General features: G+C 40.6%; 1 protein-coding gene across 6 annotated transcripts in view; it reads left to right on the top strand.

Moving 5' to 3' along the window:
* Positions 1–21,693, top strand: part of Ica1 (islet cell autoantigen 1) — a 147,778-nt gene that overhangs the window by 21,077 nt on the left and 105,008 nt on the right. For 3 of the 6 annotated variants that reach the window (XM_052721877.1, XM_052721875.1, XM_052721874.1), the window contains exons 2-5: positions 692–783; positions 3,917–4,079; positions 10,139–10,211; positions 16,643–16,766. In XM_052721877.1, coding sequence (XP_052577837.1) covers positions 767–783; positions 3,917–4,079; positions 10,139–10,211; positions 16,643–16,766 — 377 coding nt within the window. In that variant the 5' untranslated portion in view covers positions 692–766. Of the gene's footprint in view, positions 1–691; positions 784–3,913; positions 4,080–10,138; positions 10,212–16,642; positions 16,767–21,693 lie in introns of all 6 variants that reach the window. The other 3 variants (XM_052721876.1, XM_052721873.1, XM_052721872.1) reach the window with 1 other exon arrangement.

Here is a 21,693-nt window from a genome sequence, read left to right as displayed (position 1 = left end):
GGCAATAAAACTGGACCAGTGAGATGGCTTGTCAGATTATGGCTCTTGTCACCAACCTAACAATATGAGTTAGATCCACAGAACCCAGATGATACAAGCAGAAATTGACCCTCAATGTCCTCCGATCTCTATGTAAACACCACAGCATGTGCATTCACACACACACATACTAAGTAAGTGTTTTTAAAAATTGTGATCATTTTAACATTTTAATATGCACAGTTGGTGTGGGTCCATATTCTGCACTCTGACCTTGTCACAGTTGGATCCATTTATTTGTTGCTGTTTGTTTCTTTTCAAACAACTGTTTTATAAAAAGATGAACACTAAAGACTTTGAAGAGGGCTTTTCAAAATAAATTATATGATATTGGTGTATGTCAATAATATAGCATTATTTCATGCATTTTAAACTATATAAATGACAGCATATTTGATATAGTCTTATGACATCTGTTTGTTTGTTTTTTTTAATCATTATCCTACCTATTCTTTTCCTAAAGCTTCATTTGGGATATTTGCTCTAGGGTTACTCAACAAAACCATTTTTGACATCAATACCTGGCATTATTTTAGAACAGTATCTGATCCTTATCATGCAACTAGACCTGGGCTAGACTGAAAATATGTGTTGAATTAACACACAGTTGTAATGTAGTGTATAACTGTTAAATGTATTTGTTTTATTTCAGGTTTAATATAACATATCTTATCATGGTTTTTCTCTGCCCCTTCTCAAATCATCAACAGTAGAAAAAGAAGAAAACATGTCAGGACACAAATGGTAAGGAATTTGTTGCCTGTTTTTCCACTGGAGGATGATAAATGGAAATTGCACTGTTTATGCTTAATAAATGAGGACAAAAAGGGACAGTCAAGAGACTTTAGCTGTGAATAGCCAACTATCCAGTTTCCAACGTTAGTGTAGCCTGCTTTAGTGTCTCTGATCAATGCTGGATAAAAACGAAGCAACAAAAGTGTTATAAATACTCACATCACTTGTATTTGCTAAGAAATTCACTTGGGTAGACATCTGCTCTTAGGAATCTAAGGATAATTTTTCTTACCACCATTTCATATAACCTAATAACTCGGTGGTGCATTTTTGCTACTGTCTTATTTGTAACTTCCACTGTTGGAGGCACAGTGCAATGTTATGTGGGGTGCCGAAAGCAATCATGTAATCAATCAAGCACTATTTCAGTTTTATTAAATTGTAGACACTACATCTTTTGTGAACATTCAGAAGCCAATCAGAGTTAGATATGGTATACATGTTAGCTTTGTCATGTATGTGCCTGTAACACATCTAAGCAGCAAGAGAGCCTCTTAGAAGCTCTTTAATTGGTATTTCTTAGCATGGTGAACCTGCTACCCACCAAACAACTAGAAAGTTGTCAAGTTTCACCTTCTTTAATATGTGTCATGAAAAAAATACAATAGTTTTATTTTCATATGTTAAAATAGTTACATGAAATATACTTTTGAATCCTTCCCTTCTTACCAAGAAAAGGATCGGGCCTAAAGTGCTCTGTAATATCAAACTTTAAACTTCAAAAGAATTTTTGCATATCTTAAATATAAGTTTTTTTAAATAATTAATAATGGCTAAGGCTATCCTTGAGCATTCTCACTGAGCATTCATCCAACAGTTGTCAGACTGTTAAATTGTTTCATCTTGCCTTGTTATGTCCCTGAGCTGGCTCCATCTCAGCACCCTCACAGTGACAGCCATGACCTGGGATTCTCAGTAGTTACCAATTTAGGGACTAGATAGCCCCAAGATGTAGGTAGACCCTTTCAGAGCTCAGCTTTGTGGGCTTGCTGAAGATATACTGCAAAGTCTCACTTTTCATTCTGTGTCCTTAACAGTTTGAAACCTGCAGTTTGTTGCTAGAGTTTTCCTGCTTGGCCCACAGTCAGGGCAAATCTCTCTCACCCGCCAGTCCCAAGCCGCTCAAACCCGATCAAGTAAACACAGACACTTATATTGGTTTCAAACTGTATGGCCGTGGCAGGCTTCTTGCTAACTGTTCTTAGGCTTCTTGCTAACTGTTCTTACAGCTTAAATTAATCCATTTTTATTAATCTATACCTTGCCACGTGGCTTGTGGCTTACCGGTATCTTCACATGCAGCTTGTCATCATGGCGGCTGGCGGTGTCTCTCCACTCAGCCTTCCACTTCCCAGCTCTGTTCTCCTCCTTGTCCCGCCTATACTTCCTGCCTGGCCACGGGCCAATCAGTGATTTATTTATTGACCAATCAGCAACACATTTGACATACAGACCATCCCACAGTAGCAGTTCCTATTTGTTAAGTGACGGGTGTATGAGGGGCTTACTAGACTTCTAAAGCACTCCCGTCATTTTTGTTTGTTTGTTTGTTTCGTTTTTGTTTTTTAACTCCAAATGGAACTTTTTTCTGTTGATCTATAATTATTGAACTCTCCCTACCCCCAAAAACAGATCCAATACAAAGTCCATCAATACCTCATTTTTTAGAATCCCATTTCCCTAAAATAATCTATTTGGGCTAGATCCTTCCAATCTTTTAACATATGCATTATACAGAGATGTCATCTTTTTTATATAAGGTATAACTGTTTTATCTTATTTTCTCTAATATGGAACCAAAATAATCTCTTAGCTAATTAAGAAAGATATAAATAACACTCTCACAGAATCCTACCTCTTTCACCAAAGATAAGTATCATTAAAGACACCCTCAGACAGGTTTTCTGACTTTTTAAGACTAAACGTGAGTTGACATTATAAGTAAGCATAATGGACTTACAGATGAAGATTATAAGTCATCAAGGTTGAGATACGGCATCTTGCTCCAATCTTATAAAGCAGCTCCTGCTTTAGAACATCAACTTGGCACATCTAGAGTGCTGATGGGCTGGGGTGGGGGGAAGGAGGATTTGTTTGGGGGTTGGGCTTTTGTAGCAGGGACTGAAGCAAGTGGGATGTGGACAGAGCAAGGAGGAGGGATGGAGCGCCAAGAGCAAACCTCCTATCAGTATTTGGGGCCCTCTGGTCACTTTTAGGGAGTTCGATGTCATTATCAGTTGTCTTCTAATTCTTCTTTACATATTTTATATTTGCTTCTCATTACAGTCTTCCTAAGGAGTGATTTCCTATCTATATTTTAAGCATTTATATTGAAGAATTTAGTTTTTATCACCCAGAAATCTGTAGCAGATTATAGAATTTAATTTTTTTACTTCATTGTTTTAATACCAATTAATACTAAATCTACACTCTTAATAAAGTTTCAAGTGCACAATTTGTGTTGTTAACTATAGGTCCAGTGGTAGCAGATCTCCAGAACCTACTCATTTCAGCATAACTAAAACCTTAAGACTTGATTAGCCATTCCCCACATTTCCCGTCCCCCAGACCCAGCCTCCATTCTTCTCCCTGACTCTGAGTCTGACAGTTTTAGATGCCTCTGTAGCAGATTTTAGACATGCTATTTTTCAGCCTCTTATCTCCTTTTCTGCTGTCACCCCACTGTGGCATAATGGAGGTGTGGAGAGATGTGCTGCTGTCTGTCCTTATCTCTGACTCACGGGGCTGTCCTGAGCTAGTTACTGGCTTCCTTGACCTTGTTCTTTCCACCCCCTAAAGGAGTGTGCCCAACCTAAGATATATATCTACATTCTTTCTGATGCTCAATTTCTTGATTTTTCTTAAGATTGAGAATTTTCCCACTCTAATTTTTTAAATTGTGGGGTGAGAAAGAATTAATTGATTTTCATGGTATAATAACCCCATAAGAAAGCATTCGTGTGTTTATCAATAATGTAAATGTACACTAGAAAGTCATAGCTAGCTAAAATACTACAAAGAGTATACTATCTTAATCCTTCTGAGAGCCATGAGTAAGATAGCTCTCTCCTGTTTTTAGCAGCTATTCCTGGGAGCTGCAGGACCGGTTTGCTCAAGATAAGTCAGTTGTCAACAAGATGCAACAGAAGTATTGGGAAACGAAGCAGGCCTTTATCAAGGCCACAGGGAAGAAGGAAGATGAGCATGTTGTTGCCTCTGATGCAGACCTGGATGCCAAGCTAGAGGTAGGCTCTTCAGAGCTCTTGGGCCCAGCAAAACTACCTTGCAAGAGTCAAGACCTTAGAGTGAATTTGCTAGATGGTCTTAGTTTGCTCACATTAGACAGTGAGGAACACCTAGGATCACATCAATTCAATTCTAGCATAGTTTTTAATCTACAAAATCTGACCCTAGCATACCTCTCTTAATGTGTTTTCAAGCACTAAGTTGGAATGCATGGTGTATGGTAAATTCAAGGAAGTGTTTGTTGAAATATCAAGCACAATCAAAAATCTGGTCATTATATCTGAGAAACTAGAATTGAACACTAAAGCCAGGCAAATGTTTAGTCAACAACAAACAAAATGACCTCTAGAGTAGAGTCTAGTAGGGTTGTTACTAAGCCATGGAAAATTCTAAAATGAATTAAGCAGATATTTAGTTAAACTGTATAGCAAATGAGTTAATATCCAGTTGTGTTGTGGAATATCTGTTTACACTGTGAAGATGTGTCTTTTCCAAGGTGTCTTCTGATTGCTCTAATAAAGAGGTGAATGGCCAATGACTAGGTGGGAAGAGGTTAGGTGGGACTTCCAGAGACAGAGAGGACTCTAGGAAGGAGAAAGGCAGAGACACCAGCCAGACACAGAACTTGTAGGACACACAGAATGGGACAGAGCTAGAAGCCACATGGTAGAACATAGATTAATAACAAAAAATGGGTTAATTTAAATCATAAGAGCTAGTGGGACAAGCTTAAGCTAAGGCTGAGCTTTGGTAATTAATAATAAGTCTCCATGTCATTATTTGCAAGCTGGTTGGCAGGACAGAGAAAGACTCATTACACAGTTGATCTACAGCATTAGTATGAGTAGAAGGTCTTGCTGGACATTTTTGCCTGTAGTTTTCTTTACATTTTGAAAGCAAACATTAATTCTGTGAGTGGCAGGTCACTGAGGAATACTATGTTCCTTGGATAATAGTAGAATCTCTTAAGTTTAATATGGCAGCTAAAGTTAATGAGTTAATGAGTTCGTGAGACTGCAATTAAAAGCTGAAAATTTCAAAGCATTTTCTAGAATGGTCATTGAGTTCTAGCAAAGGGCTAAGGGGACATCCATGGTAGTTGTCAGTTACAGAGCAATGTCTTCTGTGTGGAAGAGGAGCACACTCCTACTATGAATCTGAGGGCCGAGGCAAACCAAGACTGGACTTTCTAAGGTTTAGGCTAATGAGAGATGGGCTGACTTTGAGACAGTAGATGCCCTACACAGTAAGATCTGAGCTGCTATTGCCCCTGCAATAAGAATGCTTACTTGTTCTAGCTATTATGAAGGTTACACTGGGTGTAATTCAAGGGATGGTAGTATTTATTGAGTGCTTATCATCCTGACAACCTGCTTTCTGACTGCTCCTGACATACCTGGCCTCTGCCTCCTTCCCCTGGGTCTCTCTTTCTTTTTTTCTCTCTACCACTCTTATATTATTCATTTCATGTTCCAGCCATTATGGCTTTTTCTCAGATCTCTGGGTACAACCAGCTAGTTCAGACTCGTCAAAGCAGTTTCCGTGGTCTGCCTGAACACTTTCGCCCTGTATCTTTCCTTGACTGACTCATTCTCAGAGTTCTCATAGCCTAAAAGTCACTTTGAAAAGTCTTACCTCACCATGCTGTTCAAAGTCCCTGGCTATCTACCCACAAAACAGCTGTTCACTAACACATGGCCTAGCTTTATTTTGCTTGTAGTACTCATTTCTGCAACAGAAATCCCTCTGCTGGGGAAAACAGGAAGTCTAAACCCTTTGGATGCATGGTCCCTGGGAAAACCTCAGGTGTAAGTTCGTTTGCCTGCCTTTTTTCCAGTAGAAGGTCAAATTCCGTGTTAGCATTAATCACCACTGTGTCCCCAGCCTGTCCCAGGCACAGTTTCCAACTGAATGACTGTGTAAATACTCACTGTATAACAGTACAAACAGTATCAGTTCTCAGCCCTTTCTCTCCTGTCATTGGAAATTATTAAATTGAAGCTGATGGGGTGCTGTTTCAGAAGAGACTACCATGGAACAGAGTAGAGAGAGGAGATGTCTTTCCTGATGTTTGTATCGTAAATACAGTTTAAGCCATTCTAAGTTGTATGTGCTTTTCATGTCTCAGAGATTTTTTTTTTTTAAAAAAAACAAGCTAGTAAATACAAGCATTATCCAAAAAGTTAAGCTTGGCATCTTAGTAGCCCTGAAATCCCAGCACTCTGGAGGTTAAAGCAGGAAGATTGACAGTTTGAGCTTCACAGCCAGACCCTGTCTCAAAGATACAGTAATTTAATATTTAATTTAATTTGCTACTGTCTTAAACATTATATTTATGTGGAGGTTTTTGCAGCAGGATTTTTATTAAAGCAATTATGCCTTCATCTAAATAGCTGCTGTCTTAGACCACACATCCAAAGTATTTGGCCTGTGGCTTAGTGTTTTGCCCACCAGAGGGATTTCTGTTGCAAAAATGCTAATATAGGTACGGATATTTATAGAAAGATTGGGTCCCCCAGTAGAACATGAGAATGATGTGCAAACTATTATGGAGTGTTCTCACACTGAATTATCTGCAGAAGGCTAGTTTACTCTGCTGGTCCAGAAAATGTGTACCCATACCAAGCTTTCTTAATAGATTAAGAGCAAGAGAAATGTTTGATGTGTAAGCACAAAGATCTGAGTTTGGATCTCCAGCACTCATGTAAAAGCAGGACATGGTAGTGGGGGGCGGGCAGAGGCAGTTAGATCCTGGGGGCTTGCTGACCAGCTAGTCAGTGAGAGACCTTGTCTCAGACAATAAGGTTGTGAGCCATTGTGATGATTCAGTGAGTAGGAGTACTTGCTGTACAAGGTGATAACTGAATTTTGATCCTCAGAACCCACTGCAGAATGGGAGAATTGACTCCTGAAAGTTGTCTTCTGACCTCTACCTACACACCTGCACAGTGTGGTAAACACACACACACACACACACACACACACACACACACACACACATACACACACACACAATAATATGGACAAAATTTAAAAATAAGGTGGTTTGCCACAACAGAAGATATACAACATTGACCTCTAGCCTTCTTATACACATGCAAATATCAAATAAATAAATATAGCCAGGCAGTAGTGGTGCAAGCCTTTAATCCCAGCACTCAGGAAACAGAGGCAGGCAAATCTCTGTGAGTTCAAGGCCAGTCTGGTCTATAGAGTGAGTTCTAGGACAGGCTTCGAAACTACATAGAGAAAACCTGTCTTGAAAAACCAAATAAATAAATAAATATATATAGCTGAAAGTTTTCCTGTGTCCTGCCTGGTATGTAGCCTCTCAGACCCAAGTAAACACACAGAGGCTTATATTAATTAAAACTGCTCAGCCATTAGCTCAGGCCGACCACTGACTAGCTCTTACACTTAAACTCAGCCCATTTCTGTTAATCTACATGTTACTATATGTTCTGTGGCTTTACCTGTGTACCATTACATGCTGCTCCCTGGACAACGGGCTGGCATCTCCTGACTCAGCCTTCCTCTTCCCAGAATTCTCCTTGTCTGCTTATCCCACCTATATTTCCTGCCTGGCTACTGGCCAATCAGCATTTGATTTATCAACCAATCAGAGCAACACATTCTCACAGCATACAAAAAGACATTCCCCCATCAAATATAAAAATAAATATAGTTATTGTACTGCAATGAATTGAGAAGTTAATACATAAATATGCTCAGGTTTGGTCTTTTTTTTTTTTTTTTTTTTTTTTTGGTTTTTCGAGACAAGGTTTCTCTGTGTAGCTTTGCGCCTCTCCTGGGACTCACTTGGTAGCCCAGGCTGGCCTCGAACTCACAGAGATCCGCCTGGCTCTGCCTCCCGAGTGCTGGGATTAAAGGCGTGCGCCACCACCGCCCGGCCAGGTTTGGTCTTTTAATAGCTGCCAGGGCAGAGTGGACTGTATTGATGATGAAAATGCTTGCATTGAGTGTGGTTCACAAGTGCATACAATTGTCAAAACTCACAGAACTTAACATTCCAATGCTGGGCATTTTGTTGCACCTAACTAATATCTTGATCTTAAAAAGTCAGCAGTAACAATGGACCACAACATTACTCCTATAGACTCTGAATGCATTGGCTTTTACACTGGTGGTCTATGGCCTAGAACCCTGCTGTCAGCGTCTGCAAAGCAACAAATTCTGACGGTTTTCTGATTTTTTTTTTTAATGGGGAAAGACTTTTTTTTTTTAACCTAAACAGGTTGAGGATGTTATTTAATAAATAAGCAAATTTGTTTCTTCATTAATAGAACAAAACAAATTTTATTCTATTAAACATTCCTAAGAACAGATTTTAATCTTTTTAAATTCATTTACTACCTTCGTTAGGTAATTTGGTCATATGTATTTTGAAGAGATCATCTGTTTCCACTCAAATATTGAAGTGCTTTATGATACCAAGACACATTTTTTTTTTTTTTTTTGTTTTTTGAGACAGGGTTTCTCTGTGTAGCTTTGCGCCTTTCCTGGATCTCGCTCTGTAGACCATGTTGGCATGGCCAGACAACTATATACAAAGAGGAAAAGCCTTGGCTTGCCTCACTGAGTGGCTCCATAAGGGCAAGATGTTTATCAACTTTGGTAACTGATACCTGCCATGGTCTCTGAGTCCATGGACAGGGGTTTGGAAAAGTATGAAGTCTGTCATATTAGTCAGCTTTCTGTTATTGCAGCAGCTATCATAGGGTTAAAAGGAGAAACAGGGTTATTTTTGGCTCAAGATTACTCAGTCCCATTGCTTCTAGTGATCTGATGAGGGAGCTTATCATGTCAGGAATGCCTGGGCAAAAGAAATCTGTTTACCTTATAATAGCATGGAAACAGAGAGAAGCCTGGAGTCCTAACACTCCATCAAGGGTGTGTCCTCTATGACCTCATTTTCTCCCACTAGGTTCTACTTCTTAAAGGTCCTACCACTTCCTACAGGCAGACAACCTTTAGCATAGGGCTTTGGGGAGACATTTACTCTCCAAAGCAAAATATCTCTTATTATTCTTGAGTGATGTCAGTTTCTGAAGGAAAGACCAAGGCTACTCTATTAGTTGGGGTTCTCTAAAGGAACAGAACTAATAGAAAGAATATATGAAAGGGGATTTATTAGAGTGGTTTTTTGTGGTCTGGTTAGTCCAACAAAGGAAAGACTGAGAATACAGTGGTTGTCCAGCCTACAAGGCTGGTCAACTGGTCTTCCGTCTACATTAGGATCCTAAAGAAGTAGGTTCTCTACCAGCAAAGGAATGCCTCAGCAGTAGTATAGATGAACTTGCCAGTGAGGGTGAGGGCAAGTGAAAAGCAAAAATTTCCTTCTTCCATGTCCTTTTATGTGGGCTGCCACCAGAAGATATGGCCCAGGTTTAGGGTGGGCCTTCCCACTTCAAATGATCCAATCAAGAAAATCCCTCACAGGTGTGCCCAGCCATTTGGGTTTTAATTGATTCCAGATGTAGTCAAGTTGACACGCAACATCAGCCATCACAAAACTACCATGAGTTCAAATCTAGTTGGATTCCTTTCAATATAGTTCTCCTGCCTTCTCCCTAAGTTTCTTCATCATGGCCATAGTGTGGCATGAGGTTATCTCACTATGTATTTTGTGATATTACTAGAAAATGGGTGTTAATGTTTGTTCTTAGCTCGACACCATTTTAAAAGATGTCTTCTAGATAGACAACATTCTGCCAATTGATTTTTGTTTGCTTAATCCAGTTGCTTACACGTGCTGTAAAATATAAATAAATAAAAAATAAGTATGTTTTGTTTTTCATCTGTTATTTCAAGAGTCGAGGAAATAACTGTTCTGTGGAACTTGATAACAGAGATGGTCAGTTTCAGTGAGTACAGATTTTAGGTCATTGATCATTCTCTATGTTTTACTACATATGACATCAAATAGAATTTTGAGGGTCTTGCTTTTAGCAGAAAAATGGAGTATTGTGGTTTTATTCAAGTATATTTTACTTGCACTGTTGTCTGTTTTACAGCATTTTATTGTGTTTTATTGCAGTTATTCCATTCAATTCAGAGAACCTGTTTGGACTTGTCTAAAGCAATTGTACTCTATCAAAAGAGAATATGTTGTAAGTATGACTTAAGTATGATATTGAGCAAATGGTGAGAAAAAGCAGGATATTTTGCCTTAATGTATCATATAATAAGTTCAGGAACTACTTAGGGAGTATGTCTTTGTTCTTTCAAATGTGAGGGAGACCTCTACTAATTTTACATTTGATTTACTTAGGCCCTTTACTTTTCAAAACTAGTATCAGGCTAGGGGAACTTTTTACTGGATCATCATGAATGCAGACATACTGTTTACTTTCCCAATTATAAATATACTTTCAGTTCTATATTTTAGACTTTTTGATTTGGGGTTATTTTTTATTTCATTGTTATTTTGTGTCCGATTTTTTTTTTTAAATGACCAGGTAGGGAGAGGAGGCACAATTAGCTAATTCATTGAATACATTTTGTGGATAGAACTTCCTGATGAGCATTTCTTATGTTACATTATAATGTACAGAGTTAAAATTATGTCTCAACAATGGGACAAGAGAGATGATGCAGCAATAAAGAACACATATTGTTCTTCCATTAGACCGGAGTTTGGTTCCCAACACTCACATTGAACAGATCATAGACACATGCAACTCCAGTTACAAGGGATACAGTGCCCTCTTCTGGCCTCTGTGGGCATCTATACCATATGTTATTTACACACACACACACACACACACACACACACACACACAATGTCCCAGCAATGAAGTGGTCTTCTGATTGTGTCAGCAGGGGTTGGCTGTTGGTTTGTTGGCCATATCATCACAGTTGGGAAAGGAAGGAAGAATTCTGCACCGCTTAGACTGATCAAGATCATGACTTTGATGGAGGACTAAAAATAGAACCGTTAATGTGAAGGTGTTGCTATGCAGCTGCCATAGAGAAGAAATATAGCAAATTTCTGTGAACTGACATGGGTTGATTTTTAAGGTAACACTTTAAACAAAAGAAAACTAGCATACATACATGTTGCATGCTGCCAGTTTTGCAAGAAAAGGGGAGTTAATAAAATATAAATGTGTAAAAAGAAGGACACATGCAAATATTACAAAGAGTATGCACACTGTGCTGAAGAAATTCAGGAAAGAGAAATCACCAGTGAAAGGAATTAGATCTCATTTTGAGCAGGGATGGAGTTCATGAGAAAGAGCGAGGAGGGAGGGAGGGAGGGAGGGAGGGAGGGAGGGAGGGAGGGGTAAGAGCAGGGTGCTCGAGATGAGGGTGTAGCTTTACCCCAGCAACGTGAACAGTAATTCTGACTCCTACAACCACAGTGATATTTTACACACTCACAAAATACCTAAGCAGGACCTGGGGGGCAGGTGCGGGATAGAGAGTGGGATACAGACAGTCACTGATGGACCGAATTGCACTGCAGATAACATCACTGTGCTGGGTGGATAAGAAAGAAGAGAATTAACTTCAATAACTGAAAAGACAGTATTTTTAGAAGGGGAGTAAGAATCAACACAAAAGGAAACACATACAAAAACTGGAGCAGATAATTAATTTATTGAACCTAAGTAAATGGACCAGCAATTCTAAAACTACTTTATGTATGCATGTGAGGTTAAACAACTTAATGTAGTGTAGTTGAGAGTCTGTAAAACGAGGCTACAGGTCAGGGAAGAAGGTGCTATACTGCACACGTGGGGAGCGGATGAAGTCATTGCCGTGAACCTGTGCAGGTCAATAGGCACAGAAAGGCACACAGATGGGCATGTGTGCCTGGGCTGGTACATTTGTGTCTTTCCTGCCTGGAAAGCATCTGGAAGCACCAAGAGCCCATAGCACTGAGTACGCCTAACATTCAGCTCGTGTTTTCTACATACCCTTTCTCACACCTCTGGGGGAGTGACTGACTTCAGGCTTGGTACAGGGACATTAAAGATGAGTCTGGAACGCCTTGCAGTACCAGAACTTAAAAAGTCCTTGAGAAGGGATGGAGACTTAAAGGACACAGAAGCAAGTCTGTAGTCAAAGCAACGAGATAAATAATGACAGTAATAACATATAAATCATAAAAAATATAACTATTGATTATGACTGTATGGAGATAGATGGACAGGTAGACAGATGGATTAGTCCTTGCCTTGGTATAAACTGAAAAGATAAAATAAATCCTTCCCCCTGGTTTGGTTTCTGTTGCTGTGATGAATAGTGTGACCAAAAGCAACCTGGGGAAGAAAGGGTTTATTTCATCTTACAGTCCATCATGAAGGGAAGTCAGGGTAGAGACCTGGGGCCAGGAACTGAAGCAGAGGCCATGGAAAAATGCTGCTGACTGCCTGGCTCTCGCCTACTTTTGCTCAGCCAGCTTGCTTATACAACCCAGGAGCATCTGGCCAGGTTGGCACCACTTCCACATTAATGTAGGCTTGACCCTTCCACATTAATTAATTGCAGAAATGCCCCCTTAGGCCAATCCGATGGAGGCAACTCCTCAAGTGAATGTTCCATCTTGTAACTCTGGGCTACTCTCAGAAAATGTCAAAGTCTTAACATGCAAGGCAGTATGAGGAACTGTCAGAGCTTGAAGAAGATGGAGACCCAATACTTTGTCGCTATGTGGGGTCCAGGGCTAAAGTCTGGAACAAAAAAAGAACAATAATGGAAAATCTGATATAAGTCCAAATAAGGACTATACTTTAGTTGATAGGATTGTATCTATGTTTTCTGGTTTTGAATCTGTGCCATAATAATATAAGATAAACGAGAGGAGAAGCTGGGGACGGGTATAGCATAATTCTGAATACTCTTGGTATCTTTTAAGTCTACCATTATGTTAAAAGAGTTAAGGAATAGTAGGTCGGATCATATTGCCACTTGCTTTAGAACACTGAATATACACTTATCACAGTTTATAAAGTAAGAACATTCCAGTCCCAGCTTATCCCTTGGGCCCCATTTCCTTTGCCTTCCAGACTCTAGGAGGTCTTTTGCACTCAGTGTGTCCCCTGCTCGGAGTGTCTCTGTCCTAATAATACCAAGAATGCCTCTTTGTCACTCAGAACTCAGCTGCTGCTAGAGCCTTCCCTTACTACTCAGTCTAAAGCAGTCACTGTCTTCCTCAGTTTCTCTGGCATTTTTCCTTTTGTGTCCTGTGTCTGTGGTTATGTGTGCTTCATTTTCTGTCGCCCGCCACTTGGATGTGAACTCTGAAGGGGTGGGGACAACCTATGTCTCCTTCATCACTACTGGATTAGCTGTAAATCTAGACAGTTGATTAACACTGCTAAGGAAAAGGTTTTCACAGTTCTTCAGTTGCTTTTTATCTTTAAAGGACGCATCTGAAAATATAATCAGCAAGTAAACGTGAGTGGGTTCTTATTTGAAATGTTACGATCTAGTTAATTGAAACTTCCGAACAAGTGCAGTCTTTGAATTATCGAATATACTTGTTGCATGAGAATGACCATCTTGTCTGGCCTTGACTCTGATGGAGCTCAGGCTCTCTTCAGAGCTCTGCCCATTAATCAGGTCAGCACAGGAAAAATCAAGCCTGTTTGCCACCAAGTTTAATCCTCCAGTGCATGAAATGACCAAAAATTATCCCTGAACTCTCCAACCGACTTAGATTCTTTAGGAGAGACTCATGTCACCAAGTGTGCAGTCAAGTATACCAAACTGGTTTCTTTGGAACTAAAATTAAATGTGTTCATTTGTATGTGACTTAGGGTTTTTAAGGTAAAAAAAAGTGACAGTAGCCTACTGCTTTTAGAAGCAAAAATGGAAATTTTCTCTCCATAGGAAAGAAAAGGTTCTTGGTAGAAATGAATGGATCCCATATCAGTCAATGAAGAGAAAATACATAAGGCATTAGGAAAAAAAACATGTAGACTTTTTTTAAGCTACATAAAACTATGGCATGGATATCAAACAAGCATTTAAAATGAAATATAGTGTATGCAGTGACAAGGCAAAAATAACAGCTAGTTCAGTCTCACAGACATTTAATTAGTGCCATGAATATGAGATTCTCTGCTTGGCCTGAGAAATACGGAGTCTGGATGTAGTCTCTGGGAAGGCAGAGTTGCATGATGAAGTCAGACACAGGCCGCCTGGGTTCACACTCTCTGACACTTAGCCAACATGGCAAGTACCGACATGTAAGCCCAGAGGACACTGCCATCCAGAAAAAAAGTGGGACCGGCCACTTGTTAGAAGAAGCCTTTAACTGGGCTTGGATCTGCGAACTTGATTTATTTGCTTTTTTTGAGACCAGCTCTCTTCTCCTCAGTAGCCCCAACTGACCCCAATCTCTCCGTCTCTGCCTCTACCTCCTGAATGCTGGGATTATAGGGATGCATCACACAGCTGGCTTATTGACCTTGGATTTTGAGAGAGAAGTATGGGGAGGGGCATTATTTATCTCATGAAAAAGGGGGGTGTCTAAAAGCCTCTCCTTCTGCCTCAGGACTTCCTTCGGCAGCAGGGGACTGCTGAGAAAGAGCTGTAGTCACAAGCAGGCAAGCAGTAGTGAGTCCTTTGGATATATGGTTCCAGTTCAACCTTCTGTAGTAGTTGTTGGAGAGGTTGGTACTAAGGATGGGGTACCATTTGAAGTGTGGACAGATTGATGAGTTGGTGAAATAGAACAGCCTTCGGACAACTGTAGAAAATAATCTGCTTTATTGACTACATGGAGTATTCATTGTGTAAAAGAACTGGCTTTGGGAGACAAGGGTTGTGATCCGGGTCCCGTTAGAGCTTCATTCTTGTATTCGGGTAACTGTCATGCAATTCTCACTGTGTCAGTGGAGGTAGTCCTTATGGGTTGATGTTTGATTCTGGGCAAAGACTGAGTTTACCCAGCTGTGTGGCTGTGAAACCCATTGTGATTAATTTTGCTTGACTGCACTCACATCACTGGACCACTGGCTGTTTGGCTGGAGGGGACACTGTTCTCTGTCTTGAACAGACTTGCCTTATAGAAAGTCCCTAATAGGAACCTGTCCCTTTTCTCAGTCATGGCCTTCTTGCCACAGTCTGGATGACTCATGAAAATGAACAAAAATTCTTGTAACATTTCAGATGTAGTTACAGAGACAGACTATATGTATGTATGCACCTGTAACCTCAATATTCAGGAGGCAGAGGCAGAAGGATCTAGAAGGACTGGGAAGTTGAGGCCATCCTGAGCTACATAGCAAGATTCTGTGTCAAAATACCAAGATTGAAGCTGAAAAGATGGGTCAATGGGTAAAACAATTGCTTTGCAGGCAAAACATGAAAACAAATTAATAGGAAGACTTCAGTTTGGATTCCAGCACTCAAAAAGCTGGGTATAGCCCCATGTGCACCTGTTACCCCAGAACTGGGGCAGGTTGGGAGGTGGAGTCAGGAGAATTTCTGGGCTCACTGACCTCTAGCCTAACTCCATGTTTGGTAAGAGACCTGTCTCAAGGGAATAAAACACAGGGTGGTAGAGCAGGACACTCTACATTCCTCTCTGGCCTCAATACAAGAACTGGTACACATATATCATACCATTTAGCTACATCATTACCAGTGATACAGCTCAATGGTAGAGTGTTTCTATTGTAAGCACAAGGTCCTGTGTTCAGTTCTCAAGCCCTGTGTTTGTGGTGCTGATGATGGTGTATGTTTGGGTCTCTTTGTAACTGTTTTTGTGAATGCTTTGGTTTTTATAAAGTCAGTCTCTAGAATAGATAGAACACTATTACAAATAATGATGCTGATCATTTTTGTGACTACTTTGTGACCTCCTGAGAATGTACCCTGTGCTCCTAATGGTACAAGAGCAATAGCAGAAGAATCATATAGTTCCTTGACTTGTTATATTTTCTACCAATCAATCTGTAGACAGCATGCGCCAAATCACTGTCCTACTAAATTGCCCCATCTGTACTTGTCTCTAAAAATAAAGCCAAGTTTAAGCATACCCAATTCAGATTTGGTTCCAGCTCTGTATTTTTAAAATTTACCAAATGGTCACCCTGATGGACTACCCACTTTCAGTCCCCACTTCCAACTCCACCTTGCTTCATCGTGGTTGAGGGATTTGAGATGATTTACAAAGGACAGAGTGTAACTCAGACAGCAGAGATCAAAAAGTCAGCAGGAGAGGATAATAGGAGGCAGCCACAAAAGGTCCCCACTGCCAGCCTTGACAAACCCAACTCCTTCATTTCAACTTGAAGCAGCGCATTATGGGCTCACTTTTCAGGACAGAGGTCGTTTTCTGGTTCTGATTACAGGGCACCAATCTCACTGACAGATGTATTCAAGTGAACTTGATCTCTCCTATTGTAAATGGAAGACCAGCATGGAAGTTAAATGGCTGGTGGGGGAAGGGGAGGGACTCACCTTGCAGCCTGCCACTTGGATTTAATTTCCTCTAATCTTTGCCTCGGGAGAGCGGGAGGCCTTGGGATTTGTCTTTCTCACTTTATTTGTTATAAAGATACTTTCCCTGTTTCTTCGTCAGTCTTGTCTCAAGAAGAAAATGAACTGGGAAAATTTCTCCGATCCCAAGGCTTCCAAGATAAAACCCGAGCAGGAAAAATGATGCAAGCGACCGGCAAGGCCCTCTGCTTTTCCTCCCAGCAAAGGTGTGTGACCTTCTTTGGGGCTGTGCTCTGGGGGATCCAAAGAGAATTTGGACTCACTTCTTCATAAGGGGCAATCGCACAGTCTAGAATGCTTTAGCCTAAGCCAGAGGAGTACGTTCTGTACTTAGAGGCTTTCCACTTCCCTCTGATTTAGATAGCACGTAGGATTTGTTTTCCTCCTTGCTATTTAATCTTTTTTGTCTTCTGCTCTGTGGGAGGCAGTGTAGATGCCAATCATTGTGAGTGATTGTATTTGACCTTCAAGTTGTTCATAACAACCAGTCTGATCCCCTTTCAGCATTTGATTAAAGCAAGAGCCTAATGAGACCAACTTGAAAGGTTCCCTCTCTGCTCTCTGTGGGCTAATTCATGACAAAGAGGTGGTGATACCCCCAGATCACACTCCTCAGGCCCATGGCCAGCAGCAGCACCTGGGAGTCTGGAGGCCCCACCCCCACTCCTACTAACTCTAACTCTACATTTCCACCAGATCTGCAATTGATTCTGATGTATGTGAAAGTTTGACAGAACGGTTGGATTTCAAAACACAACCATGACCAATGTTTATGGACTATGTTAAACAATCCTGAACTTTGGTGCCACACAACTGTTCTTTGTGCCAGAGAAAAGAGACTCATTCTCTCCTTCCATACTAACAAGCCCCAGAAAATGATAGCTAAATAAAGTTTGGTGGGTAGTTTCCAAGATTATTTAAGCTTCAGAAACCCACTTACTCAAGTTGCCCCCCCCCCCACTCACCCTAACTGCTTTCCCTCCCTGTGATGCAAGAGCAGGTCATTGATTAGCAAGTCACGTGAGTGTGCCTATGGAAACCCAAGAAAGATGGAGCAAGCGAAGAGGGACCAACAATATCGATAGACTTTTCAGTGACCCCAATCTTGGACAGTTTGGATTTTGCTAATGACATTTGGACCCTGGACTTGGAGGCAGTGGCAATGATCAGAAATGAATATAGCATTTCCACATTCTCTACCACAGTTTAATATTTTAAAGAGTATTTTCTTATAATCTTGAATTGTATCTTTAATTCTTAAAACAGACCAACCGAAAAGAGAAGAAGTCTGAAAAATTACCTTGATCGGTAATTCTTGTGTGTATATGGCCTCATCCAGTCTGGCAAGGATAATTGATTCCTGGAAAAACAGAGAGTTAAATGCCCATATGTTAAGCATGAAGTACCACTGAGTTCAGTGACAAAAAGTGTGCCCATACACCAAAATTAATATCTGTTTATGAAAAACAATGTCCAAACCCAGACCGCCTGGAGAGTTAGTTATTAATCACGTTGTTAATTATTATGATATTCAGTTGCAGTCTGGATGATTTACGGACCAAAATGATCCCACAAAGTACAAATACAGCATCTTAAGTTAATGTATCCTAATCCACCCCCCCCTCTCTCCTCTCTATCTCTCTCTCCCTCTCCCTCATACACACACACACACACACACACACACACACACACACACACACACACACACACCCCAGTAAAAACAATCAACAAAACAATTCAAATGGTACTTGAAAGTATCTACCATAGACTAGCATACTAGAGTCTATGCTAATTTAATGAGGTGCTACCAACTCTGCAGTTTGGAAGGTGGCCTCTTAGACGGTGGCTTTGCTTTCATAGCTGCTCACCAGCCATATGACGTCCCACCTAGTACTCCTAAATGTAAAGGAAGCAGGAAAACTACATGAAATTCTTCTGCACTTGAATTCTTAGATGAGTGAACATGATTTAGAGTATTCTAGAATGTTTTTTTTTAAGATTTATTTTAATTGTATGTGCACATGAGTGCAGATGAGTGCAGTGTAGAGACCAGTGGAGGGTTCAGATCCCCTGGAGCTAGAGTTACAGGCAGTTGTGAGCCATCTGACACGGGTCCTGAGAGTCAGACTTGAGTCCTCCACAAGAGCTGTACGTGCTCTTAACCGGTAAACCAACTTTCCAGCCCACAGAATATGATTTGAGCATGAACAGCACCATAGCAGATGGTTTTTGTATGTTATAGTGTATGATGATAACTTAGCAAATTGATATTTTATTAAACAATGCTAACTTTTTCATATTCCAATGTATGCATCTATAATAACAAAAACAAAAAAAGCCAAAATAAACAAACAAAAAGCAACTCCACGGGATTCTATTACCTGGGTGTACTCTGATACACTTGAGCCCTCTGTTTCACTTTTTTCTTTTTTTTTTTTTTTTTTTTTTTTTTTCCGTTTTTCGAGACAGGGTTTCTCTGTGCAGCTTTGCGCCTTTCCTGGGACTCGCTTGGTAGCCCAGGCTGGCCTCGAACTCACAGAGATCCACCTGGCTCTGCCTCCCGAGTGCTGGGATTAAAGGCGTGCGCCACCACCGCCCGGCCTCACTTTTTTCTTTTTAAGGATGTGTTTTGTGTGTGTGTGTGTGTGTGTGTGTGTGTGTGTGTGTGTGAGAGAGAGAGAGAGAGAGAGAGAGAGAGAGAGAGCGCGTTGTCTGTGGGTACCCACAGAAGTCTGAAGAGGGCATCCAGTACCCTGGGAGCTGGAGTTACAGGCAGCTCTAACCTGCCCACCCTGGGTGCTAGGAACAGGCTTGGGTCTTCTGCAAGAACAGTACTCACTTTTAACCACCTTTACGCAGGCCCTCTCTTTACTTTTTACCATTCCCTACTAAAGGACAAATGAGTAGCCCTTTGGTTCTTTAATTATTTCTACTGGGTAGATTTTCATAAATGAAGTGGTGGTCCAGTCTTGCATTGGAGGATGATATTTTCATTTAGTAAAAATGATATTTTTTTCTTGGTCTAAACTCATTTTCTTACACTCCAGTGAATGGATTGTCACCATTCTGATTTACATGAATTAGCTTATGACAGTGGCGCTCAACCTTTCATACAGTTAGTTCCTCATGTTGTGATGACACCCCAAGCATAAAATTATTTTCATTGCTACTTCATAACTGTAATTTGCTACTGTTTTAAATCATAACATAAATATCTGATATGCAGGATATCTGATATGTTACCTCCCAGGAGGTCGAGACCCACAGGTTGCGTATCACGGTCTTATGCAGTGATGGCAGGAATGAGGGTAGATAAGGTTGTTTTGTATGCCTTTTTATTTTCAAACATCATGTTATTGTAACTTTAAAGATATCTGGATAACTTCCAACATTCCAAGGGATCAAGAGCATTCTATTCTCAATATTCATTTTCAGCAAATGGAGGAAAGTATGTGCAGTCTAAAGGAAGAGAAAAGGAGTCAGGAATTGAGCAGCAGCCTCAGGGAGCCATCTGAGGGTGGTTTATGTCTTTAAATAGAAGTCTTCTGTGTTACAAACCTTCATGCTAGTGACTTATCTGTTAGGCATTGCTTCTGCTACACATTCTGTTGGATGAAAGGCAAGTATTAAATTTAAACCACCAGTATAAAACAAACTTACTTCATGGCACAGAGATGTGACTTTTTGAGAAGACTTCTTTTTTTTTTTATATAGATGTATCTATTTATTCTGTATATAGTGTTCTGCCTGCATGTATGCCTGCAGGCCAGGAAAGGACACCAGATCTCAGTATAGACGGTTGTGAGCCACCATGTGGTTGCTGAAAATTGAACTCAGGATCTCTGGAAAAGCAGCCAGTGCTCATAGCCTCTGAGCCATCTCTCCAGACATCTAGGTAGGGTCATGTGGGCAAGCTACTGTCACAGATGTATTTAACACTTAAAACAATACATCACAGACAAAAGGAAACATGGAAAAAATGGCAAAAGAGATTTTTTCTTAAGGTTTATTGTGGCATTTATAATTTTAGAGTTCTGCACATGGGTGAGGCATCGGATGAAATGCCAGGAGCCGACTTCAGCTCACTAACACCATCATTCTTTGGCTGAGTAACCTGGTACACGAATGGGATCTTAAATGGTCATCTTATGTTTAGCGTTTGCACCTATACCCGAAACTTCATAAAGAATGTGTTTTGTGGCTGGAGAGAGGGCTTAGTGCCTGAGTGTGTGTCTGTCATTCCTGCCGAAGCCCCGAGTTTGATTCTCAGCACCACATCAGCTGCCTCACAACCACCTGCAACTCCAGCTTCAGGGAGTTCACGACCAGCCACCAAGAACAGACACCTGCACTCACACACACAGACACACACATGGATACATTAAAAAGAAAAATAAGCTTTAACAAAAGAAAGACTATGTTTTCAAAGTGTAATTCATCTGACACTGGTTCTTTGGTTTCGAATACGGAAGAAGCAGTATTTTGTACCCCAAATAAATATTTTACCTAAAGTTAGGAGATGCCTTCCTTTTTAATGAATAAATAACAGTTTGTTATGGCTGGTGGCTACTGTTATACTAATTTTACACTTGGACAGTGTACATTCATTTCTGGTGTGACGTTTGTTTGTTTACTGGCAATGTTTGAGATGGAACCCAGGCCTTTGCTCGTGCGGGGCAATTGTGCACTACTGAGCTGAAGCTTTGCACCTCCCTCCCTCCCTCCCTCCCTCCCATCCTCCCTCCCTCCCTTCTTTCCTTCTCTCTGTCCCACTCCTTTCTTTCTATCTCTCTTTCTTTTAAACCAGGACCTCAGGTAGCCCAGGTCTGCCGAGATTAATCTTGAATTTCTGAACCTCCTGTCTCCTGCTGGGATTAAACCTGGATCCTACTATCTCTCCTAGTTTGGTATTTTATTTTTATGAGGATTGAATCATATAGCCTATCAGATTATACTGACAGACAGTTGACCCTTAGTAACTGTGCCCTTCTTCTCTCCCAAATCATTTAAAAATGCTTCGGTCCATGAGTCAGCTCTGTTTCTGTTAGAGCAAACTGCAGGTGCTCTGGCCTTTGAGGAGATCAACATGGCCACATCCAGGACACCTTGATTATGCCTGCCCCATTCCTCCTC

This window comes from Peromyscus californicus, unplaced genomic scaffold, assembly GCF_007827085.1.
Source record: "Peromyscus californicus insignis strain IS unplaced genomic scaffold, ASM782708v3 Scaffold_6__1_contigs__length_162567912, whole genome shotgun sequence".
In the NCBI taxonomy this organism is placed as follows: Eukaryota; Metazoa; Chordata; class Mammalia; order Rodentia; family Cricetidae; genus Peromyscus; species Peromyscus californicus.
Note: the sequence above shows the minus strand (reverse complement) of the source record. Positions and strands in the feature narration are given on the sequence as shown.